At 42.7% G+C, this 24,477-nt stretch overlaps 1 protein-coding gene across 1 annotated transcript in view; it reads right to left on the reverse strand.

The window, feature by feature from the left end:
* The window catches only part of ankrd50 (ankyrin repeat domain 50), a 157,580-nt gene extending 149,771 nt beyond the window's left edge, over positions 1–7,809 (reverse strand). The window contains exon 1 of the mRNA XM_068042734.1: positions 5,464–7,809. Coding sequence (XP_067898835.1) covers positions 5,464–5,924 — 461 coding nt within the window. The 5' untranslated portion in view covers positions 5,925–7,809. The remainder of the gene's footprint in view (positions 1–5,463) is intronic.
* Between the last annotated feature and the right edge of the window lie 16,668 nt (positions 7,810–24,477).

The raw sequence follows: 24,477 nt of genomic DNA on the forward strand, positions 1-24,477 counted from the left end.
TTACTCCCACCTTGGTCATAACACCGCAAGATCGTATGAAGAAAACCAGTCAGTTCCAGAGAAAAAATCTATGTCCAGTGCTGAAAATTACAGAACATGCCAAGGCATGGCTCCTGTATATCTCTTGGGTAGGGGTCAGAGATAGTAGCCCTACATGTTTTTCACAGGTTAAGACTGGAAATGCTAACATTCAAGCCATACATTTTTTTTCTTTAATGACATTTTAAACTACACCATAGTATAAGCTGACACTTTTTATTTGATGAAGTGTAATAAATACTACATACTTTGCAGTATTACATCTGTGCTAGTAGGCCTGTAAAAATTATACACTCACATTTTGCATAATTAGATAAAAATGTACACTTAAAGATTCATAGCATTTTTGAAGTGTTTATCAAAGGAAAGAGTAAACAACCAAACAGCTGTTTTTTGGCACATTTGAACTGGTAAGACTCTTTGACAAGTCTACACAAATCACTCCTTCAGGACAGAGAAAAAAAAACATACAAGAAAATAAAGCTGATTATAGTGTATAGTAATTCCAATCAACATCTGCCTTACATTCTGAGAATATGACAAAGGATAAACACACCACATAACAATTCATAGCATTCAGCAATGTAGGCATCAAGACAGTATATGCAGAGTGCTGTTTTGCTGTCAAATGCAGAAACAACTGAAACCATAATTGTTAAAAGGGTAAAACCTTTATCCAAATGTGTCTGGAAACACTTTAAAAAATAAATAAATCGAGCACTCAGATATAACACAAACACATCATATTACTTGCAGGTGTCATGACCAAAAGCACACCGCTGCTCTCCCTTCCCTGATATAAAGACAACATGTCTTCAAATTAGCAAGAAACCAAGATATCATTTCAATTCAAACACAAATTAACTGGAAGCCCAAGTTATCATTTTAGTTTAAGCATGTCAAGACATGGTCTAGTTTCATGTTTCTAATGTTGGATAGGTGTTCTCTCAGATTGAGTGATTACTTGTGAAGTTATGTTTTGTTCTGAATTCTCACTATTTTTGTGGTAGACGGGAGGTGAGAGATCACATTGCACGTCCATTAAGCATCATTAAACACGGCACCAAAACACAAATCAAATACTGAAGGCATGTTGTCTCCATGAGTTTTCTGACCATTTCAAATGATCAGCCGATATGTTGCCATTTTGACCAGAAAAAAGTTGCAACTGCAGCTAATGGCTAAAATACCTTACTTACAGCACAGACTTAGCAAAGTAAATATTATAACATTGGCTTACTTTCACTGAATAGTTTGTGTATAAAAATCACAGGAAAAAGGTAAATAAAAGTATATGATATACAAAATCATCTCAACTATGTAGTGAAAAGGCATTACTAAGAAAGTGAAAATAGCTCAGTGAATCGAAAAAGTGGAAATATTATGGAATCAACTAGAAAATGTAATATCTATTGCAGTTGATACGACGACATAATATACTTACTGACAAATTGCCTAACAAGAAAAATGACTAAACTGCAAAAAATTTCATGCACAACTCAACACTCAACATCGGGGAAGGGTGTGGGCAAAGGTTTGCACATCAGCAATATGGAAACTGCATTGCTGGTCCACACAGCCTGCAGCCTGAGTCAAAACAGCAGACCAGATGACAAATGCTGTTGACAGGAGTTATTTAACTTTGCGGCCAATGTGTATTTTTTTTTTAGGGCTTTTAATGCCCTTGCACTTGTACTATAATGGTGGCAGATTCCTGGCATGCTGCTAAAAATTTCCGATTCAAACCAAAAACGTTTGAACAACTCTTTCCTTTATTAGCAAGGCATTTAACCAGAGCACCACCACATCATCCTTTTCAACAAACTGGTTGGAGAAATGCGCAGTTTACTTGCCTGCCAACTCAAAATATATTTCTAAAATGTACAGGACTATTGAAGATCCTAACTCTATGTGCCTGTAAGTAGTGGCAGCAATGCTCACAGCATTTAAAAAGTATTTAGATGAGCACTTGAAAAGCCATAGCATACAAGGCTACGGGCCAAATGCTGGAAAATGGGATTAGAATAGATAGGTGCTTGATGGCCGGCACGGACATGATGGGCCAAACGGCCTGTTTCTGTGCTCTATCACTTTATGACTCTACTTTTTAGATTACAGAGCCATGTCATCCAAGGGAGCTTGTAAACGTTAATGAACTCTATATAAAACAAATTGTAACAATGACATTTCTTCTTCAGCGATTTCATAAAATGGGAGTCAATAACAGAATAAAACAGTTTGTCACACCTCAGGCTAAACCCTTGCTCCATCTAACAACCATTTTATTGCGAGGGGAATCGAATACAAAAGTAGGGAGGTTATGCTTCAGTTATACAGGGCATTGGTGAGACCACATCTGGAGTACTATGTACAATATTGGTCTCCTTTTTTAAGGAAGGATGTAAATGCGTTGGAAGCAGTTCAGAGAAGGTTTACTAGACTAATACCTGGAATGGGCTGGTTTGTCTTATGAGGAAAGGTTGGACAGGCTAGGCTTGTATCCGCTGGAGTTTGGGAGAGTAAGAAATGACCTGATTGAAACATATAAGATTCTGAGGGGTCTTGACAAGATGGGTGTGGAAGAATCTAGAACTAAGGGTCACTGTTTAAAAATAAGGGGTCACCCATTTAAGACAGAGATGAGGAGAATTTTTTTCCTCTCAGAGGGTTGTGAGTCTTTGGAACTCTCTTACTCAACAGGCGGTGGAAGCAGAGACTTTAAATATTTTTAAGGCAGAGGTAGATAGATTCTTAATAAGCAAGGGGGTGAAAGGTTATCAGGAGTAGGCAGGAATGTGGAGTTGAGGTTACAATCAAATCAGCCATTATCTTGTTGAATGGCAGAGCAGGCTCAAGGGGCCGAGTGGCCTATTCCCATTCCTAATTCGTACGTTTGTATGACAATTATAGAATAATGCTCAACTTCTGCACCAGTAGCTGTCCAGAAGCACCTTTTGGGATGGTGCATCAGACTCTAAATGCTGCAAAGTAGCAAATCACAAAATATTTTTTCTCTTTTGGAAAATAATTTGAAGAAAGTAGTGGAAAACTTGAAAAGCTTTTTATTTAAAAAACTTTTTTGATAGAGAACTGATTGATACAAAGAATGAATATGGCCCCTTCCAAGAAACAGTAACTTCTCAGTCTTTTATAGGGCTCAAAATTCAAAAGGCACAGTGGCGCAGTGGTTAGCACTGCAGCCTCACAGCTCCAGCGACCCCGGGTTCAATTCTGGGTACTGCCTGTGTGGAGTTTGCACGTTCTCCCTGTGTCTGCGTGGGTTTCCTCTGGGTGCTCGGGTTTCCTCCCACATGCCAAAGACTTGCAGGTTGATAGGTAAATTGGCCATTATAAATTGCCCCTGGTATAGGTAGGTGGTAGGGAAATATAGGTGACAGGTGGGGATGAGGTAGGAATATGGGATTAGTGTAGGATTAGTACAAATGGGTTATTGATGGTCGGCACAGACTCAGTGGGCCGAAGGGCCTGTTTCAGTGCTGTATCTCTAAATCTAAAATCTAAATCTAAATCTCCTGATTTCTGCACTTCTATCATACTTTGCTTGATTATATTTCTGGAAGTGCAGAGGTCAACCTTCTAAAGCTGCCAGAGCACATATAACTGGTTAATCATGACCTGATGCTACCAGCTATATCATTACATCAGAGATGCTCTCAATTTTATTTGTTTAGTCCTATAGCTCAATAAAATCAGATTTGAATGTCAACATCTACAATAATTTTCTGGACTAAGTACACCTTCTAAATTAATGACAATAAATGATTATCGTTTCATAGTCATTCAGAATATAGAAATAATGGGAATAACAGACAAGAGATCCCCAGGGGAAAAAAAATGTGCGCGCAAAATACAACAGTTTCCAATGAATGTATGTGGCAGTTATCTCCTAAGCACCTAGTGCCTTGGACTTGGGCTTTCCCCTCATCCCAATTAACAAAATATTCTAGTCATTCCACATACATGGCTCACAAAGTTCACTATAAATGATAATTCACAAGTTTGCTGGGTACATTAGGGAGAAAGAGTCCTCTTCATTATTTTAACTGATCAATATCAGAGCTTGTGGGTTTACTGGGGAGGCCAATAGAACAAAAGGTCTCATAACTGTCAGTGAACTAGTGCTGCTGTTTGTTTGTGAAGGACCAACTGCTGATGAGCACAGCAACTCATGACTGACCTTTCTTCTACAGAATGAAGGAACAGCAAAATGTCACTCCACAAGGAAAGTTTCTTTCTTTTTCACCAGATTTCTGACAAGAAATATAGAAGTTACCACAAGAAAATCATTTCAGTAGCTATGCTCCTCTTCATGGATGTCAACAATGGTAGAAAGACCCAAGCAAAAGTCCAAAGGCCAAAAGAGGTAAACAAGTAAACACTTCTATTGGTTTTACAATTATCACATTGCATGTTTATTGTACCTGAATTCAGACAATCCTGTAGGTCAGCTATACTTTACCTTTTGTCTCCATATAAAAACAGTTTCACCTTTGCAATGGCTCAAACTATGTGGCACATTAACATGTGAAGTCCCCCAAATGAAATTTAGACATTCAGCATGACAGCACCTTAAGAACATAGTCCGATGTCTCTTTTACTCTGCACTAGCTGCAGCATCATTGCAAGCAACATAAATCAAACTTCTGAAATGTAATTTTTAACCTTGTTAGCAGAGCATTGATAATCCAGTTAATTTTCAGCAGTATTAAAATGTAATTTGAATCTGGATATTGATGAACATCACTTGCTTGTCAACAGATAGATTATTGTTAAATGAGGGTATCAGGGATATTGGTCAAAGGTGGGTAAATGGGGTTGAGGTACAGATCTGCCAGAATCTAACTGAATGACAGAACAGATGCAGGGACTCAATTGCCTCTGCCTGTTCCTATGTTCTAGTCAGAGAATGACATGGAACTGGCAATATATGTTGCATTGCCATCCTGTCATTGTTAGTATCTGCATTTCTACGGTGTTAAATCTGCAACAAGCACAAACACTCGGAAATTTGAGCATCCCATCCACTCGCTTCATCAAACACCACCTGCCCCACCTGTGGCAGAGTGTGCAGATCCAGAATTGGACCAGTCACCTAAGGACCCACAACCCTGCAGTGGAAGAAAGTCATGCTCGTTCCCAAGGGACTGTCTGTACCGAAAGCGAGCAAGAAAGAACCAAAAAGCCTTATCTATTTGGTTTGTTATTGTTTTTAAATTAACCTATTTGGAATAAGCACAATATTTAAGAGTTAGAGAGATACACGTGTCTTGCCAAGCATTATGTAATAACTCACGGGGGGGGAATTATCCGTAATTGCACAATTACCCAGGATTACAATAATTATCCGTACATGTACAGTACTAAATACATGAAAATGACATCATCATCGGGAGGACACTGTACCTTTTAAAGGCTTCGCCAGGATTCCTCTCACATTCGCCAGCCTGCATCACGCTGTGGACTGCTGGTTCTCGCAGTTTCTCTTCATATCCCTGGACCAAACTGCTGTTGCGAATCTGGGAGACAAGGCATCGGATGAAGTTGCTAACACAGAGTGTGTCCGCGTCCTGGGCTTTACAGAAGTGAAAGGCGAGTGCCTGACGATGCAAACCCCGCTGCACCAGCTGCGGGCAGGTGGGCCAAACCAGTTCAGTGCACAGTGCTGTTTTACCGCTGCCGGGACCCCCAACGATCAGGATACCCCCGATACCTCCTGTGTTTTTCCCAGGGAGCCCACCATTCCCACTGGGATTGGAGATCCCAAACGTTTTGCCACTGTTCTTTTCTTGAAGACAATGCTGGAGTTTATGGAAAACCCACTCCCTGCAGAAAAACCTCTTGCCTTGCAATAAACTCTGAGACATTTTTGCGTGCAGCGATGATTTTCTTTGTCTGCGACCTTATCTTTGTTTTATTGCATATGCACGGGAAGATTTCACAAATATATAAAAACAGAAAGACCAAACTAAAAACAGTATTGCCTGAGAATTAGTTATGTTCTTCTGACAAAGTCCACAATTTTTCGCTATTCCCTGCAGTAAAACACCTGCAGCGAAATTTGAGCCATTTTCTTCCGTTTTGTTTCCCTTTTGTTGGTTAAACAGTGACAAATCTAACTAGAATTTTTACAATTTGTTATATATTAGCCGCATAGTACCGAGTGATCGCTGGATACAATATCCATCCATTGTATTTTTTATTCTCTCGTTGCCCGGTCGTTTTCTTCGATCTTATTCTTCCACAGATCCAAAAACGATCAATATCCTCATCCTTTTTGTTATCATTACCTTCACCGTAGCTCCATCCGGATTATTAAATCTGCAAACCTACTGCAGCTGTCCATGATCTTCTGGAGCCAACCACATCGTAAATCCAGCGCAACAAAGGTTCTCCGGGAAGAAACGAGGTTTCAATGGTGTAGGACTCGTGTCTTCCCCACTCACTCGCCAAGTGTTACATTACATTCAGGGTTCCCATGATTAGTAAACCCCAGCAACAAACTGCATGATCCGAGGCCAAATGCTTCCCTCGTCCGCTAGTTCAGTGAGCAACCAGGCAGACTGAAATCCTGAGCTTGGGATGAGGGCTGTCTCGGCGCAGCCTGTATAGAAACACTGAAACCACTCGGGGGAGTGAATCCATCAACAGTTAAAAGAAAAACTGCTGGGCAGACGCTTGTCCTGAATTAACCCAGCTCGGGGCTGTCCCCGATCTCCTGCCCCGCTCTCTGCTCCCAGTGCCGGGGTGTCCCCGCTCCCCTGCCCCGCTCTCTGCTCCCAGTGCCGGGGTGTCCCCGATCTCCTGCCCCGCTCTCTGCTCCCAGTGCCGGGGTGTCCCCGCTCCCCTGCCCCGCTCTCTGCTCCCAGTGCCGGGGTGTCCCCGCTCCCCTGCCCCGCTCTCTGCTCCCAGTGCCGGGGTGTCCCCGATCTCCTGCCCCGCTCTCTGCTCCCAGTGCCGGGGTGTCCCCGCTCCCCTGCCCCGCTCTCTGCTCCCAGTGCCGGGGTGTCCCCGCTCCCCTGCCCCGCTCTCTGCTCCCAGTGCCGGGGTGTCCCCGCTCCCCTGCCCCGCTCTCTGCTCCCAGTGCCGGGGTGTCCGCGATCTCCTGCCCCGCTCTCTGCTCCCAGTGCCGGGGTGTCCGCGATCTCCTGCCCCGCTCTCTGCTCCCAGTGCCGGGGTGTCCCCGATCTCCTGCCCCGCTCTCTGCACCCAGTGCCGGGGTGTCCCCGATCTCCTGCCCCGCTCTCTGCTCCCAGTGCCGGGGTGTCCGCGATCCCCTGCCCCGCTCTCTGCTCCCAGTGCCGGGGTGTCCGCGATCCCCTGCCCCGCTCTCTGCTCCCAATGCCGAGCTGTCCCCGATCCCCTACCCCCAGTACCTGGCTGCAGCCGATCCCCTCCCCGCTCTCACACCCCGGGGCTGGGAATGGTATCGTTCCTTTCTAACCCTGATTCCGGTCTCTCCGGCCGCCCTTCTTTCCTCCTCGCTGGAGCTGAACTCAACTCAACTCAGTTCCCAGGTGAAAATGCTCCTGCGGTTAAGATCGCTGCAGCGGGTTCGGTGTGTATGTCTGGCCGGGGCCGGAGGTGCAGCGACCTCCTCCCGCTCCCTCCCCCTTATCTGCCGGCGACAGTTACTGAGCCGCATTCAGTGGCTCGCGCTCCTACCATCCGACTCTCGCGCTACCCTCAACTGTCTCGTCCTTGCCGAGCAGCCGTTCCACTCAAACAGGAGAGGCTGCGCGACCAAGTGAATCCCCTCCTCCAACCACTGAATAAACCCCGCCCACCCTGTTGCACTTTGGGACTTGAAGTCCTTTACCGCCACCCAGCTCCCCACCCCCCCCCCCACCTTTCTCAGGTGGAGGGACACCTCAGAGCAACCGTCCCTCTGAGTACAACGACGCCCGTCATGCTTTGCGCAGCATGGGACGCGCGGTGTTTCCTGGGAATCGCTGTACCACCCAATTGGCTCTGACGGGACTGCGAGCAATTCAGATGTGGAATGGAACGAAAGCGACCTTGAAACAAACTACAACCCCCAGGATACACCGACCTAACTTCTGGCCCCTGCGCAGACTGACAGATATGTCTGATGTTTTTATTGGAGGAGGGAAGAAAGTAATTGACAAGAAAGCATGTGGACTGCTGCATGTAGAAATACAAATAGGAGAAAAACTTAGGCCTTTTTATTATTCATTTCATGTGGTGTCACTAGCAAGTTGCCCCTGTCAACTTTTGTGTAGCAGCTTTGTACAACTAAGTGGCTTGATTGGCCATTTCAGAAAGCAGTTAAGAGTCAACCACCTTGCTTGGGTCTGGAGTCACATGGAGGCCAGACCAGGTAAGGACAGCAGATTTTTAGAACACTCAACAGTACTTTCAATTCCCAATTTTTATTAATTGAATTTTAAACTCCAGCTGTTGTTGTAGTGGTGGGATTTAATCCAGATCCACAGAGTTTTAGCTTGGGTCTCTGGATTACTAGGCCAGTGATCTTACCACTATGCCACCATGTCCCCTAAGTTAGGGTAGCACTCTTCAATATGATTGAAGTGTTTGTCCTGTTCCATCATTTCATAATTTTAAATAGAAGCAGATTGTTTCCAATGGTTGAGGGGGTCATGAATGAAGGCCATAGATACACGATTAAGAGATTTAGAAGAGGGCAGGAGAATTCACTTCACACTGAGATTTGTGAGGCTTTCGCTTTCACTTCCAGTTTTAGTGGTTGAAGTAGAAACTATGTCAACATTCAAGATTAGCTTGAATAGGTGGATGGAGGAAATGAGATTGAAGGAATATGGGAACAGAACAGATGGATTTGGAACTGTTTATTCACATCAAAGGTAAATGTTGACGTGGGCTAATTGGGTCCTATGACCTCTTTTTGCATTGTAACGTTTGTGTTTGTGTAGGTTATTGGCCTTTCTACTCAGTTATATAAAGGCAGCATCAGATCAGGTTGGGAATGGATATACAGATTATCTCAATTTTAACTTAACCAAGTACCTAACTTGTAAAATGTTTAATGTGGAAATTATCAATGACAACAACTATGTGCCTTGAATGTAGGAAAACACACCAAGGTACTCCACAGAAGCATAAACAGAAAAGGCTTGACACTAAGCTAAAGAAGGAGATAATAAGAGGGGTGACTAAAGGCCTTGTCAAAGAGACAGGTTTTAAGAAGCCCCTTAATAGAGCAGAGAGAAGTGGTGAGGTAGACAGGTTTAGGGAGATAATTCCAGAGCTTAGGGCCTGGACAGCTGAAGGACCAGCTTTCATTTATGTGTAAAAGGTCAGAGTTGGAAAAATACAGAGTTCTGGGAGGATGGTTGGGCTGGAAGAGGTTACAGAGATAAGAAGAGGTGAGCCTTGATGAGTTTTGAACATTAGAATTTGAAAATTAAATCACAGGCATTTGTGGTTGGGAGCCAACATAGGTAACTGAGCACAAGGATGGTGGGTAAGTCGGACGTGGTGAAGATTCAGATATGGGCTGTAAAGTTTTTGATGAACCCAAGTTAATGGAGGGTGCAGAATGGGAGGCTGGCCATGAAAGCGTATCTCCTTGCTTTTTTTTTGTTTCTGTCTTTATCTCTTAGTCTTACCAATTATTGAATAAGATATTCTCAAAAAGATTCAATGGTGTCAATAAATATATCATTTTTATAAGTTGTTGTTATAGGCTTGCTGCTGGTAACTGAGCCTATGTTGGGTAGAGATTGGTTTAGAAAACTATACTGGAAGTTTCAGCATGTTGGAATATCAACCACCTGTTAAATACTAGATGTGTGTCTAAACCCAAGGTAATTTGGTAAGCAATAAAAAAAAAATGCTGCTTAGCTAATGTGTTCAATTATTTGTAGAACAAGTGCTTCACTTCACTGGCCTATTAATGTTTGTAAAATAGATCTCAACTTACAATCACAGGAGAAATAACATCCAAAGGACGGAATAAGGTGGGATTGATTTATACTTGAATTATATAACATAATATTACTATGACAACGGTGACCTGTTAAAATCTGCATTAGCAAATAAAGCTATGAATTTCAGTGTTGTTCATACAATCATGAAAATACATTTTTAAAAAGTATTTGGTGAAGGTGTGTTTCTCTGGCAACAAATGCAGTCTTCTATTGAGAAACACACCTGTGGCAAAGCCCATTGCAGATGACATCAACACTTAATAAAGTGCAACAGCTTGTATTTACATAGAACAGTTAATGTAGTGCAACCCCAAATGCTTAACACAGCAGAAATAGAGGGATTAAAAGAGATGATGTGGAAAGCACAAGAGAAAGTAGGAGAAAAGGTGTGATCAATCAAAAAGTAATGATTATGCCAAGCTTGGGATTTAAATGTCTGAAGATTGTAGGAGGCAGGGAAGGCCGAGTGAGCATCTGCCACAGTTTTGATGTGCAAGTTATAATGTTTAAGACAAAATGATGTAATTCAATATGTATCCAATAGATGGAGTGAGTCAATTAAGTAATGTTATTATTAATTTGGTAATGTACTGGCTGTGATGTGTGTGGGCAACAAGTGAGTGCCTGTGCTTCTGAAGGCAGAAAAGACAGTAACATAGTAATTGTTATACAAAACAGATTTTCATTTCAGTTTTATTCAGAACTCGTAACATTGGATTATAGCAACAGCAGTTACCACAGCTAAGAGGAGTAAACCTATTTGAATATGTGATCTGCATGCCTGTTAGGACTTCATTGTTACTTGGCCTGCTTGCAATTGATGCACATTCTCATCCGTCCACACTTGTAATTGGCTAAGGAAGGTTTGAAGAGGCAATGACTGGAGATCAAATGCGTGCACTTCTGCAATAAACTTCACGCCTGCATTACGCTGGGAGGAGTTACAGAATATTTTTGACTGTAACTAGTACAGAGACAAGTGATAATGATAGTACCAAAACAACACTTGAAAATCTTTTCACACTTAAGAAAAACACCATGAAACAATCCACTTTCTTCAGATAGTGAATAAAATTTGTTAATTAGCATTTGGCAGTGAAATATGAGTTCCATAACATGAATTGTGAGCTTCCAAATGTATGTCATCAAAGGAACATTATCTCATTTAAATTGAAGAAAGCGAGGTCTATCAAAAAGTAGTGTAAAAGAACAGACAAGCAGTTACTGTCAGGAAATCACAGCAGTAATGCCAACTCCACCATCTCATAACTTTATTCAATGTGGACTCCTTAGAGTCATAGAGTCGTACAGCATAGAAACACGTCCATGCCGACCATAATGCCTATCTATACTAATCCCACCTGCCTGCATTAATTCCATATCCCTCTATGCCTTGCTCATTCAAGTACCTGTCCAGATGCCTCTTAAATGTTTCTACTGTTCCTGCCTCCACCACCTCCTCTGGCAGCTCATTCCAGATACCCACTATTCTTTGTGTGAAAAATTTACCCCTTTGAACCTCCTGCCTCTCACCTTAAATCTATGCCCTCTAGTTTTAGTCACCCCTACTGTGGGAAACCGACTCTGGCTATCTACCCTATATATGCCTCTCATAATTTTATATATCCCTATCATGTCCCCTCTCAGCCTCCTTCGTTCCAGGGAAAAAGAGACTCAGCCTATCCAATCTCTCTTTATAACTCAAGCCCTCCAAACCAGGAAACATTCCTGTGAATCTTTTCTGCACCCTCTCTAGCTTAATCACATCTTTCCTGTAGTGCGGCGACCAGAACTGCACACAGTACTCCAAATGCGGCCTAACCAACGTTATGTACAACTGTAACATGACGTCCCAACTCTTGTACTCAATGCCTTGGCCAATGAAGGCAAGCATACCATACGCCTTCTTCACCACCCTGTCTACCTTGTTGCCACTTTCAGGGAACTATGTACTTGCACCCCAAGATCTCTCTGCTCAACAACACTCCCCAGGGCCCTGCCATTCACTGTATATGTCCTGCCCTGGTTTAACTTTCCAAAATGCATCACTTCGGACTTGTCTGTATTAAATTCCATTTGCCAATCCCTTGCCCACTTTCCCAGTTTATCTATATCCTGTTGTAACCTTAGACAACCTTCTTCACTGTCCACTATACCACCAATTTTGGTGTCATCTGCAAACTTACTAATCATGCCCCCTACATTCACATCCAAGTCATTAATATATATGACAAACAACAGAGGGCCCAGCACTGATCCCTGCGGCACACCATTGGTCACCGGCCTCCAATCTGAAAAACAACTCTCCACTACCACCCTCTGCCTCCTATCACCAAGCCAATTTTGTATCCAATTGGCTAGCTCACCCTGGATCCCATGTGTTTGAATCTTCTGGACCAGGCTACCATGTGGGGCCTTGTCAAAGGCCTTGCTAAAGTCCATGTAGACATTGTCCATCGCCCTGCCCTCGTCAATCCTCTTGGTCACCTCCTCGAAAAACTCAATCAAATTCGTGAGACATGATTTCCCACGCACAAAGCCATGCTGACTGTCTCTAATCAGACCTTGCCTTTCCAAATGCATATAAATCCTGTCTCTCAGAATCCCTTCCAATAACTTTCCCAACACTGATGTAAGGCTCACCGGCCTATAGTTCCCTGGCTTATCCCTGCTGCCCTTCTTAAGTAAAGGCACAACATTAGCTATCCTCCAGTCTTCCGGTACCTCACCCGTGGCTAACGATGATACAAAAATCTCTGCCAGGGCCTCAGCAATCTCTTCCCTTGCTTCTTACAGTATCCTAGGATACAACTGGTCAGGCCCTGGGAATTTATCCATCTTAATGCGCTTCAAAACCTCCAACACCTCCTCCTTTGTAATGTTGATATGCTCCAGGATATCGCTGTTCCCTCCCTTGAACTCACTAGCTTCCATGACCTTCTCCACAGTAAATACAGACAAGAAGTATTCATTTAAGACCTCGTCCATTTCCCGTGGCTTCACACATAGATTACCACACTGATCCTTAAGGGGACCTACTCCCTTCCTAGCTACCCTTTTACTCTTAATATACTTATAGAATCTTTTAGGATTCTCCTTTATCTTATCTGCCAGGAAAATCTCATGGCCCCTTTTCACCCTCTTAATTTCCTTCTTAAGCGTACTCCTACATCCCCTATACTCCTCGAGAGACTTGCTTGATCTCAGCTGCCTATCCCTGATATATGCCTCCTTCTTTGTCCTGACCAGACCCTCAATATCCCTTGTCAACCAAGGTTCCCTAAACTTGTCAGCCTTGCCCTTCCATCTAACAGGAACATGCCGGCCCTGAACTCTTCCTATCTCACTTTTAAAACACCTCAACAAGTCAACAAGACTACAAACACCCAGGCCTGCACTTTAAAAGAGACTGTCCTGCTTGGAAGATTCAACAGATTTACTGTGAACCACGAACACCTATCTCACTTGAAACCACTTCCACGTTTCCTCACTATCTCTCTATTCTTGTGTATGCATGTGTGAGTGAATGTGTGCATGAGTGAAGTTGCGACCATTTCAGGAATCATGTAAAAATAAATAGTTATCTTTTGTTTAACCTATGAGAAAACCCATCATTTGCCTGTTTTTTTTTCCACTAAAACATTTAGGGACTAACTCACCATTTTAAACAAAACATGGTTGCGGTCACTTGAGAGGTGAACAGTGCGAACTACCCATTCCCTTACCACCTGTCCGTAACAATACATTAAAGATACCTTTTATCTACAGTGGAGTAACTATTATGACTTCCAAACTTGAGTTATTCAGAATATGATAATGACATTTAATTTAATACAAGCATATGAATAATAATTGATAGCCAAAGACCCTCTAGTCCATCCGATCTGTCCCACACAATTGTGATACCTTGTGTATCACTATATACTGCCCTCCCATAAAATGTAAAGATTTCAATTAGCAGTTTCAATGATTGGTTTTAATCATTATTTTCATTTTCAATACCATTAAATAATTTCATATAACAAATGGCCATGGTCATGGGGAAGAGGGGAGAAGGAGGGGAGAGGGGAAGGGGAGGGGATTAGGGCAACACTGGTCTGACATTTCCATGCTGTAACTCTGCATTGAGCACCTCTTCAATTCCTGGCTCAATTTTTTTTCTTTTCTTCGATGAGCAGTCTCCAGATTTTCTTCAGATCTTCTAAAGCTCGGAGATTTTTTGACAGCTGTCCCTCCTGAATTATTACTCTGTCTGTCTGCAGTCTGATTATCCCACTCCAACATGTCCAGTCAGTGATTGCGATATTTCCTGAGGCCCATGGCTCTGGCCAGCTCTTGTTCCAAGTGGTTTGCTCAGCTGTCACCACAGTGACAGCAGCTGATTCTGCAGGTTCTGGTGACAGCTGTACTTTGTACGCATTCCAGACACCGAGTGGCACTTTCAGATCGAGCTGGGCCATGGCCTTGAATTCTGCCACCCACTCATTGACACAGTCAGTCAGCCAGACCCAGTAGCCACCAACACCCTGAACCCCAGCCCCCTTACTAGGAAGGTGAACAAGTATGGGAAACACTTCAGCATGAGTCTGATAGAGGGGACATACTTCAGCCTCTTGCACCTCTGGATGTTCCAGGTATAAAACATCTCATCCATTGCCACTGTCAGTTGCTCGATCTTCTGAAACTTTTCCAGCATCTCGCCAAGTCACATGAGTGCCTTGGTGAGCCTCATTTCTTGCTCGCACCCCAAGCCTATGGTTCCAGGGCTCAATCACTGTACACACAGCTTTTGAGAGTGAAGACACAATTACGTTGGGGTTTGGAGGTGCTGTCCTAGACAGAAAGATGGCACTAGCACTCTGGCTCCTTCTGCTCACCATCTTCAGCAAACTCGGGCCCGTTGATCTGATTCCTGCTCCACCAACCAGTGGCCATTTCCAGTCTTTTCCCTGTTGGGTACTTTTGTACAAAAAAAAAACAAGCCAGTGGCAGCTTCAGGGCCTTGTAGAGCTGCTGTCTGTAACCAAGTTGCCAATCAACAGACAGAGGGTCAGCACCCCTGTCTTGACCTGACTCCCAGCAATTGTCAGCAGCAGAACAATCGCGAGATTTCACAGCTCTATTGCAATCAAATCATGAATGAGGCTGGATTTGGCTGAGAAATCACACCTCTTGCAATCAAATTGCGAGAGTTGGCATGTCTGTCACACTCACTGTCACAAAGTTAACATATCAAGCAATCGAAGAGATGGTAATGACTCTGAACTAGTAATTCAGAGGCCCAGGCTAATGCCCTGGGGACATCTGTTCAAATTGCACCATGGCAGCTGGTGGAATTTAAATGCAATTAATTAATAAATAAAAATCTGGAATTGAAAGCTGGTCTCAGTAATGGTGCCATGAAATTATGATTGATTGTCATAAAAACTCATCTGGTTCACTGATGCCCTTTTAGGAATGGAACTCTGCTGCCATTAAATGCTCTGGTCTATATATGACTCCAGACCCACAGCAATGTGATTGCCTCTTAGCTGCCCTCTGAAATGATAGCTGGTTGGTAGGGGGGGGGGAGGGGCAGTGGGTTGGTGGAGCAGGAATCAGATCAATGGGCCCGAGTTTGCCGAAGACGGTGAGCTGAAGGGGCCAGATTGCTAGCGCCATCTTTCTCTCTAGGACAGCACCTCCAAACCCCAACGTAATTGTACCTTTACTCTCGATCAGTTGTCAAGGGCAGTTAGGGATGGGCAACAAATTCTGGCCTTGCCAGTGATGCCCACATTCCATGAAAGAATAACACATATTAATATAAAGGACAGAGCCTGAAGACAAAGGTCATTATTCCTGTATCTTGATGCAATTCTAGATGAGATATGCCGAGTAAGTTTGTTTTAACTATTTTACAATCAAATCAGTATAAGCTATTTTACAGTGGTAATTCAATGACTTCAATAGAAGTGAAAATTGGGAGAGATGTGTAATGGCGGACTGACTCAATATCACCTGTTTTACAGTATCATTCAAGCTCAAAATTCCCTCCATCCATGAAAGACTGTCATCGTGGTGATGCAGATTCTCACTCCTTGGTGCCACATATAGTAGTAGGAAAAGGTTCAACTCCTGTTCTTAGGAATAGTAATGATAGGAATGATAACCAGAAATTGCCTGAGGAACTATTACTTGGAGTATTCTTTACAAGAAGCTGATAAGTGGTATAATGGAATAATTTATATGATGCAAATTGGGAGCCCAACCAGCTTGGTTAACTTAAAAGCAAAATACTGTGGATGCTGGAAATCTGAAATAAAAACAAGAAATGCTGGAACCACTCAGCAGGTCTGGCAGCATCTTTGGAAAGAGAAACAGAGTTAATGTTTCGGGTCAGTGACCCTTCTTCGGAACCCTTTTTTAGCAGAGTTAACGTTTCGGGTCAGTGACCCTTCTTCGGAAGTGTTCAGAAGTGACCCGAAACGTTAACTCTGCTTCTCTTTCCACAGATGCTGCCAGACCTGCTGAGTGATTCCAGCATTTCTTGTTTTTATTTCAGCTTGGTTAACTGATCAATCTGGACAAATGACATTCTGATAGCATTCACACTTTCTTTTTTTTTTAGTTTTATGTCATATTTCAAAAATGTGAACTTGATCATTCTTTTTGAAAACTACAATTAGCATTTTCATTGATTTGAATGATTTGGCAGATAGCTGAATTATCGATTCTGTGAAATTAGGATATTAATCATTTCGTACATTTTATGGGGTAGCTTTAAAGATGTGAGACTTGCATTTATATAGCGCCTTTCAAGACCTCAGAACATCCCAAAGTGCTTTACTTTTGAGGTGTAGTCACTATTGTAATATAGGAAATGTGGCAGCCAATTTGCACACAGCAAGCTCCCACAAACAGTAATGTGATAATGACCATATAATTTTTGTGATGTTGATTGAGGGATAAATATTGGCCAGGTTAGCTCCTCTTTGAAATAGTGCCACAGAATCCTTTACATCTGTGAGAGAGCAGACAGGGCCTCAGTTTAACGTCTCATCTGAAAGATGGCACCTCCAACAGTGCAGTGCTCCCTCCTATTTATTGTTAATAGACTAACGCCTTCATCCAGATAACAGAGAAATTTTACATGAACACACGAGCATGAAATTCATTAGTCCCGATTTTTGGGCGCAGAGGGCCATGATTCGCAGTGTATCCAGGCCCGCTCGGATTGAGGTGTGTAAGATGCAAAACATATCCACCATACTCATCGGAATGATTATGGCGCAAGTTCCTGCATGCGGTACAGGCAGACTACTTTTTCTTAAAGGAAGGCTGCCTCTTTTAGGGAAGGTGGAAAATAGATTGCTGCAATGGAAATTTTTGCAAACTGAAAACCATGGCAAACAAAGGAATCCACACTGACAGATGCGACGCTGGAGGCATTAGTGGTGCAGGTGGCAAAGAGGAGAGATGTCGTGGTCCTGCAGGGGGATAGGATACCCTAAAGGATCACCCTCCGAAGGGAGTGGGAGCAAGTGGCCAGGAAGTTCAACTCCTAGAGTCCGGACCCAAAGACCTGGCAGTAGTGCCACAAGAGGTCTTATGACCTGGTGTGGGTGGTCAAGATCAGTGAATGCACCTTGACATGACATCTCCTAGCCACTGCACCCTCAACCTCTCATGTTGCTCAAAACGCCACACCTCCATCATACACCCAGATGCACTCAGAACTCATGCCGAACATCAAAATACTCTACCTTATCCTCACACGCCTACCAATGCTGCCAGCCTCTCAGTGCCTCTACATACTTTCAGCTATAGCAGGAGCATCACTCAACTCACTGCTACACAGTCACTGACATTCTGCCCTCTTTCTTGCAGGGCAAGGTGGCACACAATAGTATGGAGGTGAGCAGAACTGGCAGGGGACAAATATGCCTGCATCTCTTGAGTTCTACAGAAGAGATGGTTCTGTGCATCATGTGGCTCACAGCCTCTGGTGTCTCTGAGAAGATTAAGGATGATGGCATCTTCTTGCCTGATGCCACTTCTCAACTCCCAGTACACCCTCACCCTGCTATCCAGTATGATGAGCAAGCTGCTGACTGGTGTGATCAAGGACCTCTGGCTTCCCACCCTACCTACTTTCTCTCACACCAACCTTCCCTTTCTGATTTCCTGCTTTCAGACATACAAGAACTGCAGCCTGCATAACCACAGCAGCCCAAGGAGGAAAAGAGAGAGCATAGCAGTGATGAAGGTGCCCCGTCACTTGATTTGACACTCGCAGACACCAGCTCAGACACTGGCACTGCACTTAGCTCGGAAGTTAGAATAGAGTTGGGTGTGCACATGGTGAGCCACTGGGCACTAGTGAGCTGCAAGCAGGCAAGGGGTAAAGGATGGTTTGTTTGCCAGCTCACTGGAGGGCGAGGTGGCAGACAAGTACTGCTGCAGAGGACTCAGATGAGGACCTTGATGCGGCAGCATACAGAAGAGCATTGAATGAGTATTCACAGCAAGATGCTGAGTGCATTAGCTGGCTTGCCACACAGCCTCCTGTCACTGTCAAGGGGTACAGAGGAGTCCGGCTCCAACCTGATAGAGGGCATGGTGCAGAGCTTGTCCTCGCCACAGCCTCTGCTCCATCTTCTTGTCATGCTGCTGACCCATAGGCACTGTCACTGCTGTCCCGTACCTGTTGCAGCCTTTTGTTTGGACAGGTCACCTACTCCACTGCCATTCCTATGAGGATGCGGCAACACCCTCTTTCAAATGCACCAAAACACCTCCAAAAGCACTTGAGTACTTTCAAACACTTTCTAATAGAAAACGTTCCATTAAATTTAACTTGCCTGCAATCAGGATGCCTGTATCTTTGAATAAGGATATTGCCGGGCTCAGCTCACTGCTCGTGTTTCTTTTTTTCAGGAGTGGACAATACAGGCATTGCCAGGACTTGCATTGTCGAAATTTGGATTCCTGTTTTTTTAATTCGTTCATGGGATGTGAGTGCCGCTAGACAGGCTGGCATTTATTGCCAACCCCTAATTGCCCTTGAGAAGGTGGTGGTGAGCTGACTTCTTGAACCTCTGCAGTCCATGTGGTGTAGTGAGGGATTCCAGGATTTTGACTCAGTGACTGTGAAGAAACAGTGATATAGTTCCAAGTCAGGATGGTGTATGGCTTGGAAGAGAACTTGCAGGTGGTGATGTTCCTTAGCATCTGCTGGCCTTGTTCTTCTCGGTGGTAGAGGTTATGTGTTTGGAAGGTGCTGTCGAAGGAGGCTTGACGAGTTGCTGCAGTTCATCTTGTAGATGGTATGCTCTGCTGCCACTGTGAGCCAGGGGTGGAGGGACAGAATGTTTAAAGCGGTGGTTCAGATGCCGATCAAGTGGGCTGCTTTGTCCTGGATGGTGTCGAGCTTCTTGAATGTTGCTGGAGCTGCACTCATCCAGGCAAGTGGAGAGTATTCCATCGCACTCCTGACTTGTGCCTTGGTAGAGTAAGGAATATGCCAGGCAATGAGGTTACAGATTGTAGTTGAATAAAATTCTGCTGTTGATGGTCCACAGTTCCTCTTAGCTGCCAGATCTGTTCTAAATCTATCCCATTTATCATAGTGGTAGTGCAACACAACACAGTGGAGGTATCGTCAGTGGGAAGACAGAACCTTGTCTCCACAAGGACTGTGCAGTGGTTGTTCCTACCAATACTGTCATGGACAGATGCATCTACAACAGGTAGATTGGTTGAGGTCAAGGTCAAGTAGGTTTTGCCCTCTTTTTCGTTCACTCACAACTGCCGCAACCCCAATCTGGCAGCTATGTCCTTCAGGACTAGGCCAGCTCCATCAGCTACCGAGTCACTCTTGGTGATGGACGTTGAAGTCTCCCACTCAGAGTACATTCTGTGCCCTTGCTACCCTCAGTGCTTCTTCCAAGCTGTGTTCAACATGGAGGAGTACTGATACATTAGCTGAGGGAGAGTGCTAGGTGGTAATCAGCAGGATGTTTCCTCGCCCATTTAACCTGATGCCAGGAGACGTCATAGGGTCCGCAGTCAAAGTTGAGCGCTCCTAGGACCAATCCCTCCTGACTGTATGCCACTGTGCTGCCACCTCTGGTGGGTCTGTCCTGCTAGTGGGACAGGACATACCCAGCATTGGTGATAATGGAGTCTGGGACATTGGCTGTAAGGTATAATTTGGTGAGTATGACTGTCAGGCTGTTTCTCAAACAGTCTTTGGGATATCACTCCCAATTTTAGCACAAGTTCCCAGATGTTAGTGAGTACTTTCCAGGGTTGACTGGGCAGGGCGTGCATTTGTTGTTTCTGGTGCCTAGGTCAATGCTGGGTGGTTTGTCCTGTTTTATTCTTCAACTTTTCTGTAGTGCTTTGATACAACTAACTGGCTTGCTAGACCACTTCAGAGGGCAGTTAAGAGTCAACCACGTTGCTGTGGATCTGGAGTCACATGTATACCAGACTGACAGATTACCTGCACTGAAGGGCATTAGTGAACCGGATGGCTTTTTACGATAATCCTGTAGTTTCATGATCATCATTACTGATACTAACTTTTTGTTCCAGATTTATTAATTAATTGAATTTAAATTCCACCAGCTGCCATGGTGGGATTTGAACTCATGTCTCCAGAGGATTAGTCCAGGCCTCTGGATTACAAGTCCAGTAACATTACTGCTCTGCTACTGTTCCCAGCTCAGGCTGTGTGACGTCAGGATAGCGCCAATTCAACATGTTTGGGCACATGCAGGGAATGCAACTACAGTGCTCATACCAATTAAGAATGCAATGCTGCCTGCCACAGGAAAGCAAGGTAGGTCTGCATGTGAAAGGATGAGAAATTCAAAGTGTTTGTAGTATAATACTATGCAGGTATAACCTGGAAATAAATTACTGCATACCATTTTATGGTACTGATCTCACGATGCACATAATATTGTAAGTGTATCATGTATTTAAACTGTGAAAATTGCCTTACATTTATTGCATCGATAGTTTTCCTTTTTTACTAATATTACTCCAGACACCCTTTCTGTAGTAATTATTTACCAATGGAATAACAAGGGATTGATCCATGATTTTTTTTTTACTATTCATTAATGACCTGTACAAGGGCAAGCAGATAATTGACACTGTTTTGAGGAAAGAACCATAATTCAAAGAGCTCTACAGGGACTTAACAACTGGGTAGTTGAATAGCATGCATTATTTATTGTTGAGGTTCATTGTAAAAGCACATTTATTGCACAATGGAGATATGTTGTTGAATAAACTGGACACAAATATGAGTGTGATAGCTGACCAAATACTGAAAGTGTTGTCATATTGGATGGATGCAATTGTCAAGTTAAATAAATACAGAGGTGTATGGGTACATCATTGGGTATACAGACACTTCATTAATTTGAATACCCATAATGTTTGGAATACCGTGTCCAGTTTTTACTGAAAGACATAGATACATTGGAAAAGCTTCAAAGAAAGCCAAACAGGTTCAGGTCTGAGATCATGAGTTGCAGATTATGCTTTCACTTGATGAAGGAAATCAATCTGGTCTTTCTGAAAAAATGAGATGGAGAAATTTGATAAAAGTTTCTAAATTTATGTGGAAACATACTTTGTGCTAAAAGGAAATTTGTTTATATTTAGTTAAAAAAGTAACTTTAGTGTACCATTTTAAGCACACTGGTTATTGTGTTCATGTTGGATTGCACCTTTTTAAACTAAATTTGCTAATCAATATATTTTAAATGGGTTAATTACTTTATTAAAATAGGGCAGCCTCCAGGGATTTGGTTAAAAACATATTGACCAGTGCATTAAAGATAGTGCATAGAAGAATGCTAACACTCCACAGTTGTTATTTATGAATTGGCTACCACACTGTATAGTAAATACTGATTCAGAGAAGCTTGAAAAAGGAAAAGGATTGGGGACTAGCTACTATGCCAGTTTGTAGACTCTATACCCTTTGTTAAATTGAGGCCAAACTGATCGAATGACTGTCATCTCAGCTGGATGTAAGGGTTTTACATGAACATAAAACTGAGCAGACTCAACCTCTGTTGCTACTAATTCTAAGTCAACATCAACAAATACTGGCTATAGTTTAACACAAATTAGCAACCTTACTTGGAGGTGCCACAGTGCTGTCACAGGATAAGTGGAAAAAATTGCAGTAGTGCAGTAAATGGTGATATACTGAAGCTCAACCAAGTTGTTAGAGCAGATTAGAGGAACTTTATTCTTTGTACAGCTGTGATAAACAAGACCTGGGCATGCTCCATGTTGATATTGCATGCCAACAATTAAAAATTGTTCCAGTACCAAACTCTTTGACAAGTGCAAAAATTCATCAACAATTCCAAATTTGAAAAATAAAGGAATGCAAAATCTTGATAAGAGTCTGGCAGCAAAATTGGAGGGAGATAAAAATGGAATGTTTGCCTCCTGTTTGATGACTTATAATGGAGCAAACTGGTTTGGATAAGGTGCCTTTGCTTTCCTACTTTTTTCTGGTCCTATGAATGTCGGATATGATCATAAAATTCCATGGTGAATTATCAGCTAATCCATTATCTGTCACTACAAACCAAAAATGCACACTTCCTGTGATCAGTTTTTAAGCCCCTGTCATTCTGTTCCCAACTATAATTCTGCATGATTTGGTTTTGTAAACATCAGGGAGATCACATCATCCACAGGTTTTGATAGCATCACCTGAGTTTCTGGACACATCCATCAGCCCAATTTTGAAGAAAACAGTGCTGTAGATGAAATGATACTGTTGCCATTGGTAATAGTCTAGGTTGCTCTGTGATTTACTTTTTAAAAATGTTCCATGAATGTTGCAGCAAAGCAGGGTTTTTAAAGCAGCTGCAGATCACACAGATCTGAATCCAATCTGATTGGAATCCATTCTGAGATTTTTTTTTTACTTCCATACACAACACAGGGCAGTTGTCAGGCAGCAATCTGATACCGTCCAACTATCTTCCTACTTCAGGGACATGCTGCAGTGTAAACAGGCCGCAAGATCAAATTTGGTTTTGAGCAATAGATCCAAACTGTACTGAAAGCATTTTTGAATGACAAAGAGAGCTGCAGAGAATATTGAGGTATGTAGTAGTCTATTTGCAGTACCAGATTATCTGGTTAAGATTAGGTATATGATCCGATTTTGGGTGGGTTACTGTGAGGTCCAATATCATAAATTGAGTATCCAATGAGGTCAACAAAATATCTGTTATTACCACTGAAAAAGCATTTTAAAAATCCAAATTTAGCTCCCCGAGGGGGTTTTGTGTGTAACTGCAATGAATGGTATGTTAGTAAATCATTACAGACCAGGAAAGTCTCAGGTTTGATCCCTCACCATTAATGAGTTACACATTAGTTGAGAGATGTACCAGAGAACCTCAAGTTGCATGGCACTGTAGCCCAGCAGGAGTATTCAGGAGGGCAGGGATAAGGGAAGAAACTAGATGAAAAAGTAAATACAAATTTGCTATCCATATAATACATATAGTACTAAATAGCTGTCGGTGAATTAGATGACAATTATCCAATCTCAAGCTTCATTCTTGCTGTTTCTCCTGTCTGCTGAACTCCTTGATCAGATTAATATTATGTATTTTCCTGCGAGCAGTAGTCGATTCGCCAACTTTAAGGGCATTTAAGTGGACATTGGATAGACACATGGATGAAAATGGAATAGTGTAGGTCAGATGGTTTCACAGGTCGGCGCAACATCGAGGGCCGAAGGGCCTGTACTGCGCTGTAATGTTCTAATTCTAAAATTCTAATTCTAATTCTTTCTGTATTCTTTTCCCATGTGATTTGTTCGGACTTTAATGATCTGCTGTTTTAACCTATATATGTATTCATTAAGATTGCTGCAGTTGTTTCAGACAATTTAATGATACATAAAAAGTCTAATTCTGAATAAGGTAGATGATATTAGCAAAGCAGGTCTAGGTTTAAACCAATGCCTGAGGAAGATTGTTTATGTTTTAAAAATACCGCTGTTATCATTCTAGTTAACTCTTCATCTGACAAAAGGTGGCCCCATTTGATCAAAGAGCAATATCATCATTGGCTCCAAGATCAATATTTTGCAATCTCAGTTCTGGTTATATCGACAAACTGTGTCCTGCTTAAGGAAGACAGATAAACAGAAATTTGCCACAGGCCCAATTGTAAGATAATCTGATGATTCACATAGTGTCAGGTGAAAAAATATTATTTTAAACCATGCTTTGCAATTTTAGTTTAGTAGAATATTATGTAATGCATGAAATTGTATTGTGTTATGATGCCAACCCCATAAACTAGATGATTACAAACCTTTAAATGTATTTTATTACTGTATATCAGGTTATTCTAGTAAATCTAACTAAGGTAGGCTATGGGATATTTGCACAGATTTTCTTTAGTGCTCGTTCTCATATGCAGTGAATTATGAGTTTGAATT

The sequence above is a fragment of the Heterodontus francisci genome, chromosome 1, assembly GCF_036365525.1.
Source record: "Heterodontus francisci isolate sHetFra1 chromosome 1, sHetFra1.hap1, whole genome shotgun sequence".
Lineage (NCBI taxonomy): Eukaryota > Metazoa > Chordata > Chondrichthyes > Heterodontiformes > Heterodontidae > Heterodontus > Heterodontus francisci.